Below are 11,682 nucleotides of genomic sequence, written 5' to 3'. Positions count from 1 at the left end.
TCCCGTCTCTCCTCCTCGGCGTGTACCACCGCCCAAGAGACGACCCGTGTTGCCCCCTCGCCTTCGTGCCCGCCGCCCGCGGCGCCGCCGCCGGCGCGAGCATCGCCGCCGCGTCGTCGCTACCTCCCGTCTCGCCACCGGCTGACGTTGAAGTTGAACGACCGATCGACGGCAGCCATGGCGGCGCCGGCGCGTGCGTTTTGGTGGTCCCTACCGGCCCATGTCGTCGCGCAGGTCCCTCGTCGTGCTCCGCCGGCGGTGCGATGTCGTCAGCCACCATCACGGCGGGGAGCTCACCGTGTGGAACCCCGCGTCGGGCGGGAGATGGGTGCTCCCGCCCCACGACCATGAGGTGCTCGACCAGAGCATCGTCCTCCTCGACGTCGTAAACCACCACCACCACCACCACAACGGCGGCGCGGCTGCAGCAGCAGTAACCATTTGCTCGTCGTCGTTCAAGCTGCTCGTCGCGCACCTGCCGGCCGAGAGCTCTCCCCGGACGCTCAACGTCCAGGTCTTCTCCTCCGACGACGGCGAGTGGGGCCCTCCCCTCGCCTGCGCCATCCCCACGGACTGCGAGCTCCACAGCCACGCCAAGCCCGTCGTCCTCCGCGGCGCCGTCCACTGGCTCTGCCTCACGCACTCGCGCCACCGCATCCTCGTCCTCAAGTGGCCAAATCGGGACGCCGCCGCCGCCGCCGGCGCGCAGGCGACCATGGCGTCGCTGATGAAGCTCCCGCCGCCGTGCGAATCCGGAGCGTACGACACGTGCCTCGCGCTGTCGCCGTCGCCGTCGGACGGCACCGGCGCCGGCGCGGCGACGAGCCTGAGCGTGGTGGTCCTCGTCGGCGACCACATCGCCGTCTGGGTCCGCGCCGCCGCCGCGCGCTGGGAGCGGCGCCATGTCGTCCGCGAGGAGAGCATCATCGCGGCGTGGCCAATGGAGGGATCGAGCTTGGGCGACGGATGGCTGGGGAGGACGAGGCTGGGGTGGTTCTGCGAGGGGAGCGGCGCGCTCTTGCTGGAGAGGGACGACGACGACGGGCGGCGGCGGCCTCTGGTGCTCGACATGGGAGCCATGGTGGTGAGGAAGGTCGACATGGATTGCCGAGAGGCCGAGTTTGTCCACTACGAGGTGGATCTCGTCTCCTACATGATGTTCGTCATGAGAGCCTTCTGATTATTCTTGGGTCTCAATAGTAATCGTGCACGTATTAGCAAATGTGATAAAAAAACAGGGAAAATGATTTCATCCCTCGAGGGGATATTGCCTCGTTTCATGCATGCCACCTAAATAGTCATCAAAAATTTTGAAAAAATTTAGCAACATATGTTAATATGAAATATATCACTTCACAAATATGCTAGTTTAAATTCAACTTTTACAAGTTGTAACAAAAATAACAAATATAGTTGCGATTGTACGATAACTATTTTCAGTTTAATTTGTTCTTTTTGTTGTAACTTGTAGAAGTTGAATTTGGTTTTACATGTTTGTGGGAGTGATATATTTCATATTAATGTATGTTGTTAATGTTTTTTTTTCATTTTTTAATAACTATTTAGATGACATGCAAACAACGAGGAATGTCCCCTTGAGGGATGAAAATCCACATCCGAAAAAACAATGTAGTCCTTCAAGTTTTGCTGTGTAACATACCCGAAGTTATAGACCTTAAAAAAATTTCTTGTCAAGATAGTTGGAAGATAATTTTTCTATTTTTGAGAGTCAAAAATTTCCATTTTAACTTTGGTGAGACCAACCTAAAATATTGCATGATTAAAATTTGAGAAACAAATTAAAAACTTTTTCATTCCTAACTTTGAACATAAATGCAATCACATATGTATGCATGCATATGCATAAAGCATGGCTTGACTTGGGTCCTTGTGCATTTGGGTTTTGGATTGCATCCCATGTTAGGATTCATGAGCATAGATAGAAGATAATATCACTAAACAAACATATAGTTCTTCTTGTGTAGTTATTTCAAAGATATGATAATGTAGTCGGTTAACATCACCTCATGTCAGGAGAAAATCCGATTATAATTTCTAAAATGATTTAGATGCATTTATTAAGTAGAAACATACATGTAGAGAGAAACATTGTAATTATCTAAAATAGTTCATACAAGGTAAAATCATGGAAAAATTTATGCAAGTGCTAATCAATATATCCGACTCACTGTAATTTTGGTACAACTTAATATCTAAGTTTGACGCCTCAAGCAAATTAGTCAAGGCAGTCAACTATAAGAAATTAAATTAAACCTTAATCGGCTAAAACCATACCTCACCCAAAAGTGAATTAAAATGCATAAAAGTGTATATGATAAGTAATTTATTCAAATACTAGATTATTTATCATAACTAAATATAATTTTTCTAGAATTTGTATTCTCAGTTTAAGCCTCCTAAAAATTCAATCTAGTTTTTAATTAGCCCAAATTTTTTTAATTTCTGTGATCAATCCATTATAATTTTTAAGTGCAACCAAAAAAAATAGAATTTAGGTATAATGATCTACCTCCAGTAAAATCAACAGTAATTTAACTGGTCCACACATTAAGTTACGAAGCTGCAAAGTTAGAGAAGAAAATAATTCCGAAAATTCATCTAAAAATCAAGTTCACCCATGTTCCTACCCATCCCACTCTCACCCACCTAGCCTACATCATCCTGGACCCACTCGACAGTGTCCTGAGCTCGCTTCACCTCTGTATCCATACTCCAACCGACCAGAGCACGCAAGAGAGAGAGGGAGAGATCGGCTCTGGGCGCGGCCGGCGCGTGTGCTCGACGTGTCGACACCCTCAAAGCGCCGAGCTCGCCTTCTCAACTCCTCCCAGCTGCATCGCCTCCTCCCCATTATCACTCCTCCTAAGCCAAGCTACTTGAGAGGGAGAGCTCTCAGTCTCTCCGTCACCCTCTTCCTTGCCGTCGGCCGTGGAGACGACGACCATCGCCATCGCCATCGTGCCGCGGTCATCTCGATTTCTTTCCCGATCTGAAACCTCCTATCAATGCCATATCCATTCTACCTAATCTCACCGCTTGTCATGCAGTGGTGACGCCGGAACGCGGCCGTGCCCACGGGAGCTCCGGAACGCCGCCATTTCGACATCATCGTCACCCGACCATCCTCGTCCATCCCGGAGCAAGCCGCTGCGCTATCGTCATCGCCTCGACCCCAGGAGCCTGTTCACCGAAGGAATCAAGCCAAGACGCCGTGTACTGCGAGATCACCATCATTTTTCCCAACTCCGGCCGCCGGCATCGATCTTCGATTCCTGCCGCTCCGGTGAGCCATTGTTCGATTCCTTGCGCGCGCACCATCCCTGTGACCTCACAGCCCTCGTGCATGCCTTCCTTTAGCAGCTCGTCGTCCCGTTCGAGCCGTCGCCGTTCACCCGAAGTGGGGCGCCGTCGCTAAGCCGTTCCGCAAGTCACCGCTGTCGCCAAGACCTCGACAACCCTCGGTGAGCACCCTGGAGGCTAGAAGGCCACATGCATGCACTCGCATTGTATTGATCCGGCCTCCAAATCGACATGCACCACCACCCCGAAAACCAACGCCGCTTCCACCGTCGCCAGCATCGATTCCGGCCACCTCTGACCACGAGACCACTACGGATAGATGCGCAAGAATCCTAGGAACGTTTTCTCTTTTGGTCGCATCGCGAGAACGGCCGCCATTCATCGCCGGCGCCGGCGACAGTAAAATCTCAAAAAAGAAATCGCTATTCCCCTCGTTGAGTCACGCCGCCTCTGCTCCCGAGATCCAGCCGCCGCCCACCTCCTTTCCTCCTCGTCACCGTTGCCAGTTCACTGCTTCCGCGGCTCCGCCTGCTCTACCTCTTCTCTCACGCCGCCGCCACCTCCCCCTTCGCCATCCAAACCCTGCCCCGCATCCGGCAGAGTCCACCGGAGCCGACTCCATGTCATCACCACCATACCAGAACCGGCGAGGTTGACGGTGGCTCACCGCGTCCGCCTACTCCCTCACGATCACCGGTGGCGCCTTCACCTGTGCGTCTACCACTCATCCCTCCGTTGCAGTTGCAGTGCTCTATATCTCTGCATTCTTTTCTCACTCCTTCGGCCTGCTCATAAAAAAAAGAGAAAATTTCCTATATACCCCTGAAAATTTACTCAATCCCTTCAATACCCCTGAATTTAACATTATCCCTTATATACCCCTGAGTTTTCATTTTGATCTCCTCTATACCCATCTCCGTTAGTTGACCATTAGTTGACCGTTAAATATTTTAAAATGACTATATTACCCATCCTATACATATGTGTGGTACCTACCCAATAAATTTTCATATGAAAAATAAACTTATACAAAATACAAGCAATATAATCATTTAATGCCCAACTTAAAAAATAAAACTTATTATTTTTTATTTTTTAAAAATTATGATTAAATCCATACATTAGTTTCACCAGAAAATTAAGAGAAAAAACTAAATGTTATTTAGGTTTAAATTTTTGGGAAGATATACGAAATTCATCAAATTTGATCTGAAATTTATTTAAAAATTTTAAATTTGTTTTCTAATTTGTGATAAACTAATTATATCCCCTTTGTTTTTTCACAACGAATCTTTTTTCACTAAATATTTGTTGAAAAGTAATTTTCAAATCTTATGCAGAACTTTTTTTTAAATAAATCTTTTTTTATTTTAATGAAATAATGTTTTATTTTCAAAAATTCATAACAAAATATTTAGTAATTTATTCCTTATTGGTTTTCACAACTCAAATAATTTACACATAAAACATTTCTAGCTTTTAACAATATAACAAGGACAATAAAGTAATTTCTACAATAACTAACGGTCAAACTAATGGTCAACTAACGGAATGGGTATGTAAGGGATCCAAATAAAAACTCAGGGGTATATAAGAGATCAAACAAATTTCAGGGGCGTAGAAGGGATTGGGTGAAATTACATGGGCATATAGGGAATTGGCCCTAAAAAAAAGGTGTTGTGTAAGAGATTGGGTAATGGTAATATTTTTATTTACATAGAACACTAGGATTTGATTTGTGTTCATAGAGAAAGGAAAGGGGATACTTTCAATCAATTTCAAAATTAGCGTTAAATTCTGAAAAATACATCAATGTATTTTATGTTTTCCTCTGCATATACATTTCTGCAAAAGAAAAGGGAAGTGCAAAATTCATGCAGCTGTATAGAATAAATGAAGCCACAATATAATTATTTATACTTCATAGATTTCATGTTCTTCTGTAGATGTCCATGGAGTTTTATCATATCAATTGCCAAAGTATACAGTGGTCTATTTCTCAGTTTCCATTTACATACAGCGATTTTATAGTATTAGCTACACACAAGATTGTTTCAAACATAATTTCAACCCGATGATAAAGTGCCTTCTTTAATCCTGTTTTACAAAGAAGTCAATGCCTACTTTAATGCTGTTTTGTAAAGAACTCAAGATGTTTACATAAAAGTCAAAATTTGATTGCAGTATAGCTCTGACCTGAAATAAGTTTCAGTTTGAATCCTGAATAGATGTTCTACCTGAAGACCATGAGTCCATTACTATAAGTGTTCCGTAAATGATCAAGTAATGTATCTAAGAGCAGTGTAGATACAAAGACTTTGCTTTTGCTCTAAATAATCTGTTCCTTAAAATTTAGTACTGACTACAAGGTCCATGATTTATGATTTTGTTTCAGACCATGGAAATAGAGAAGGTTAGACTTATATAATGTTGCTGTTTCAAGCATGAAAAACTGGATGTATATATCACCTTTATTTTTACTTGCATGGTATAGAAGTTTATCTCACAAAATATTACAAATGCATTTTGCGGATAACTTGAGGAAGAACAGTTATTCTTAATGATAGCATCTCCTTTATTCAGAATAATGAGATTTTAATTAGGCAGTGGTAACACATAGTAAATTTCCTAACACATGTGTGTTGCTCCACTCTGTTTTTTTTACCAAACACTATTTTTTTAAACTGAGGATAATGGATGTTGTGATTAGGATAAAAAGGATGCCAGTCTGTGCTGATGATCCTGAACACTGTCACTACAATGACATCAATGAGTTGTCTCCTCACTGCCTCCAAGAGATCCAACGCTTATTTGAAGACTGTAAGAATGTATACTCATAGCCCGTTTTATGGTTTAAATTGCATAGCCCATATAGTGTACTATTGGTCATACGTATATCTGTTACTATGCTTAACTATGTTTTTAGACAAGAAGAATGAGAAAAAGAAGGTTGTTGCTGATGCATTCTTGCCTGTCAACACTGCTCGTGATGCCATTCAATACTCCATGTAAGTTCTCTGGTTTTCAGTGAATAAGTCTATAACAAGAAGTTATAGTGTGTGTTGCGGGGTATGATTGAAGATTCAACTATTCCTTTTTGCATATATTTGACACATTTTTTTTGTTTATTTAATCACAGAGACTTGTATGCATAATATATATGTCTTGCAAAGCCTGAGGCAGTGGAGCGTGCTGTCTGATCTTTATCGTCAAAATATTGTACTATATTGTATTTGTGCCAACTGCAAAGTTGGAGTAGAGACTTTATTCAAAAAATGGAGTGCTATGGGGCTGCTGGCTATGATTTCCAGTTGTTGACATGTGGAATAGTACAGTGGCGGAGGACGGAAAAAAATTTAGGTGTGGCCAACGAATCACCACGAAAGTTAGCACAGAACATTATACGACGCAATATTATCTCAACAAGTCTACATTAAGCTAGCAAACAAGAACTAATCGCAAGTTCATGATTCATCATCCATTTGCAAACAGTGTAGTCAAAAAATACCTCAACTTCTTAATATTTATGCTTTCAACAATACATCACATATTCACATATAGGAACTACAGTACTGAGTATAGATAGATAATACATGTGGAATCTATAAAACAAATACTCCAGTAGTCCAGTACCAAAGATTGATTAAACTTCACAAATGTAGAATCAGTTGGCTTGCTTGCTGTCGATGCTTGGTGCTGCACGCCTGCACTACTGTTGTGCCATTCGTCCCACCCAGGGGCGGAGCTCTCGGTAGGGCAAGGTGTGGCCCTCGCCATACCTTGCTCCGCCTAACCCCCCACCTCTCAATTCGTCCCCTCCCCCGGGATCCAGCCGCTGGTGAGGGAGCGACGTCGTGCGCGAGAAAGAGCGAGAGGGAACGACGCCGTGCGCAAAGAAAGAGCGAGAGGCGAGAGGATGAAGCAGGCGAGCACCCAAAATATTTAGCCCATTGGGCTTGTTTAGTTGTTTTGTGCAAAAGGGGCTTTTGACCATCAAACCCTAGACGGCTAAACCCAAAATTCCCCTCTTCTCTCCAACTCCAATCCCTAATCCGGCCGCCGGTCGAGTGGAGTTGGGCGGCGCTGGTGCGGGGTCGCGGGGAGGAGGCACGGGGAGGAGGAGGCTGCGACGGCGCAGGTTGGGCAGGCCGCCGGCCGCAGGCACTCCGGCATTGGGCACTCGGCACTTCAGCAGGGGCTAGCAGCAGAGCAACAACTCAACTCAACAAGGCACAAGCATGCAGCCAGTGGCGGCGTGGGCGCGCCGTGCGTGACTGCATCCGCCGCTCAGCAAGCAGCCAATTAGCAGGGGCAACCAAGTTTTGCGAAAATGGATAGAAAGGGAAGGGAAGGTCTTGACATCAAAGAGGTGCATATCCTTCCATGCATACTTTTATTTATTTATTTATTTATGCTTGTTTGCAAATGAATAATGGATTGCGATCAATGGTTGTTGCCATGCGTAATATAGGCTTATTGACAAAATATCCTGTTGCAATTGAGATTGCTTTTTCCTTAGTCTTGGGTGTCCACTCCTTGTGCCACACCTAATTTTTTTCCGTCCTCCGCCAGTGGTCCCACCCTGCCTCTACCTCTGCTCTTCCTGCGCTGCGCGCCTGCGCGTGTGCGACTGCGTGTTCGCATGCCCCCCTGGGCCCTGGAGGCTGGTCGCGCCGCCGCCTGGCCGGAGCGGATGCCGCAGCCGCAGCTCTGCGTCCTCCTCACCTCACCCAGTCCTCCCGCGCACGACGCACATCGCGGCAGCCGTCGTCCGCCGATGAGATCGGGATGGGGATTGGCGGATTGGGGGAGAGTGGAGGAGATGGTCAGATGGGGAAATTTGGGTCTAGATTCAAGACACAAAACAAGACGAGCCTCGCGGACACGCCCACGCCGCGTCTCAGCTGTCGCTCGTCTTCTCACGATGCGGCGTCGCCACTCTCTCTGACTCGGCTGCTGCTCTGCACGGAGGAGTACGAGGGGTTCAGCGGGCGGCGCGAGGTATGGCGAGCGCCACACCTCGCCCTACCGAGCCCTCCGCCCCTGGAATAGTATAAGGAGGCTGCTGAATTTCAGGCAGCCATGTAGGCATAAAAACATGTCAACTCATCCATGTAGATTGTAGGCTCCTGAAGTTTAGGTTGCATTTGCAATTATGTATCATTACGACCATCATCATTAACCTGTAGGTTCTTTACTCTCGAGCCTTTGCGCACACAAAACTTGTATAAATCTTTATCTCCTAGCCTTTCTAGACAAGGATGAAATGCTCAGTGCTATTAGAATATTTGGTAGAGTTCAAGATATTGCGTTATAATGTTGAGAGTCTTATACCAATCTTCATAATAATATACTGATTATTTTTTTGTACAAATTGATGAGCGGATCTTCCTATCAATTTTTACATGGCTCTAACATTTGTAATAGTAATATCGGTGAGGATATGTTGCATATATACTAGCAGTTCTAAAGTGCATTTGCAATAGCTCCTCACAAAACATAAATTTGGAACACTTAAAATTTTCAAAATTATAAACACATGTTTTATCGTTAGTTGACAATTAATTACAATTTTAGACACACAAAAAAACCCTGAATAGCATGAATTGAAAGAAGAGAGAAAATTAAGGATCCTTCTCAACAATGCGATCTGCTATGTTGAATTGGAGCAATTCTGTGCAATTCATAGAAATTCAAATAATTTCCATAAAATTTCATGAAATTCGTACTAATTAATAGCACAAATTTCATACTAATTCATCAAACTTTATACAGGGGCTACAGAGCGAGCGCGCCAGTTGGCGCGCTGCTTTTCTAGTTAGTAATGAATTTAAAGAATCTAAGGACTCTTAATGAATTTGGTTCATCACAAACTTTGGACTGTGGGTTGATTCCTAGGAACCTCAAGGTGCTTTTTGCATATTGATCTCTCACTGACCAATGGACCCCATCCTTTAAAATCTGGAAAATAATAAATGAAAATACCCAACCAAATATATGTTTAACAGAAAAATGCACGAACTTGGAAAATTCATATAAAATCAAATATAGCTCATTTTGAGGTGATTCTAGTTTCTGTAGATTCACAAAGTTATGAAATTTACTATAGAAACATAAAACTTGACACTCACTGTACAAACTTTGCCTCAAAAATTTGTCTAATATAAATCATACATAAAACATACACAAATTTATAAAATACATATAAAATTTATCTCAACTCATTTTGAAACAAACTCAAATTCTGCAAATTCATCATCATGCACTCTCTGGTTAGGTGAAATAAAAGTAATTACTTGCTTTGCATCAAATGCCTTTAAAACAATTGCATTTAAAATGATGAGATTTAGGGAAGCTAAACTTTAAAGATTTATCTAAAATTCATTTTAACTCCTTTTTGAGTAAACACAAGTTCTGTAGAATCACCGAAATATGTATTTCCAATTTGTAAAATAAAAGTATGTACTTACTGTATAATCAAAGCCTCTAAAGATTTATGTAAGGAATAACCAACATAGAGCAGCCTTTAACTTGTAAAATTTGTAGAAAATTCATTTTTAGTCCAAATGAAATGAACTAAGTTTCTATAGAACCAGAAAATAGTGAGCTTCAATATAGTAAAATAAAATATGACAAATTTTGTACAGGTTATAGCTCTAATCTTTAAATAGATAACCTAGGAGTTAATCACCTAGTGATGGTTAAGCAAAAAATACGTGTAGAGGTATTTAAAATGCACTCTAGCTATGAATAAACCAAAATAAAACTTGTTAGGACCAGTGAAGCCATAGTTCCATCCCCATCCACCAAAACTTAGAAGAACTTAGCTCATGTAATAACCTCTAAGTTGTTATGTTAAGAAAACTAACAAAGAACATCTCCCTACTTTATAGAATGTATAGCAAATTAATACAAGCCCTAAAGTTATGAACTAAGATTAGATTGGTTAACCAAATTATTTATTTTATACATCTCAAACAAAGTAGAACATGTTCTGAACCTAAATCTCCAAAGTCATGTACACCTAAAAGTTATATGCCTAGAACACGTTATAACTTGTGAACCACATAAAGAATTCATAATAACTCTAAAAATTGTGAAACAAAATGTGTTAGTATTAAAAAAACACATATCTACACCCCTGAGAATTCAAATCTAATAAAACCACTTTGCAAAAATATTTTGTAGCACTGCCTAAACCTATACTACATTATACCGACGTAACTTCTAAAATTAATAACTTCCAAATAAAAAGAGATAAAATAGAAATTCTTTCATGTAAATTCATTTTAGATCAGAACCTATCCACTGTGAACAAATCATGCATTTTAGAGCATTTTGGATTTTCTCCTATTTCGGTGTTTAATTGTATAACGTGTACTTTATATAGATTATTGTATAACGGTGAAGAAGTGACTTAGGTGCTAACAATTCCAAGAGCAAGGCAAATTCTCCTCCCATCCTTTGATCACATTGAATCCCATGATTTGAGGAATGAAAATATTTGTTTGCAAAGTTGCATATGAATTTAGACTATATCGGTATCTTTAAAACATGGTTATGGTAGTTATGTCCTATTTGCTGCATATTCTCTTTGAATAATTATTACTCTCACTGATTGTAACCTTAGAAATGGTTAGAGTACTTTCTAAGTACTCAAATAGGTTTATACATGCTTATATAAAAGCTCTATGCTTAGTCATGCCTAGAAAATGCTAAATGACATCATGATCACTTTGTAAATGAGAATTTGGGTAATATTTTCACTGCTGGACAGAGGTGAATAGCTCTTATATTTGTGAACTAAAATGTGTTAAAATGTGGTTTTAGACTTGGGCGGTAAGTGGTGTCGAGAGGCCCACTCAGAGGATTAGAGAGATTCGAGGCTAGCCCGGGGCAAGGTGGATATGCTCGGGCCCCTGCCTGGACCCCTAGCCACTTGTTCTGCACTCTAGGGTGGCCTCTGCTCCTCAGAGCAGCCACACATCTGGGGCAGGTAGCGTGCTCGGGGCACCAGATCGTCCCAGGGCAACAAGGACCTCTCCCCTTGCTAATTCACATGTTTTCTTGTTACTTTGGGTGAGCTTCTCGAATATGTCGTTGACGAACAAGTTCTCAATGATCACCTCCGTGGAATATGCATCGAGCAACTATCTACCCCCTTAGCACCTTGAAGATATAGATCTTGTAGATCTGTATCCTCTCCTTGGCACCCTGGAGATTTAGATCCTGTAGGTCTCTACACTCTCCTCGGCACCTTGGAGATGTAGATCATGTGTATCTCTTGAAGATGTAGATATTGTTCGTTCCTTGAAGATGTAAATCTTGTGTGTCTCTTGTTGTAACATACAACCTCGGGTG

The 11,682-nt window shown here is 42.6% G+C and overlaps 1 protein-coding gene and 1 long non-coding RNA gene across 2 annotated transcripts; both read left to right on the top strand.

The window, feature by feature from the left end:
• The first annotated feature begins 2,332 nt into the window (after positions 1–2,332).
• On the top strand, positions 2,333–6,622 carry LOC136355212 (uncharacterized). The gene is made up of 7 exons (XM_066307609.1): positions 2,333–2,339; positions 2,889–2,987; positions 3,069–3,304; positions 3,382–3,482; positions 6,032–6,141; positions 6,248–6,329; positions 6,461–6,622. Exons 1-7 carry the CDS (start codon positions 2,333–2,335, stop codon positions 6,474–6,476), a joined length of 651 nt encoding a protein of 216 aa, XP_066163706.1. The 3' UTR covers positions 6,477–6,622.
• Positions 6,623–7,323: 701 nt separating this feature from the next.
• Positions 7,324–8,695, top strand: LOC136356783 (uncharacterized). The gene is made up of 2 exons (XR_010741756.1): positions 7,324–7,690; positions 7,894–8,695. It is a non-coding gene; the product is annotated as an uncharacterized lncRNA (long non-coding RNA).
• The last annotated feature ends 2,987 nt before the right edge of the window (positions 8,696–11,682 follow it).

The sequence above is a fragment of the Oryza sativa genome, chromosome 1 (assembly GCF_034140825.1).
Source record: "Oryza sativa Japonica Group chromosome 1, ASM3414082v1".
In the NCBI taxonomy this organism is placed as follows: domain Eukaryota; kingdom Viridiplantae; phylum Streptophyta; class Magnoliopsida; order Poales; family Poaceae; genus Oryza; species Oryza sativa.
This window is presented reverse-complemented; position numbering and strand designations above follow the sequence as displayed.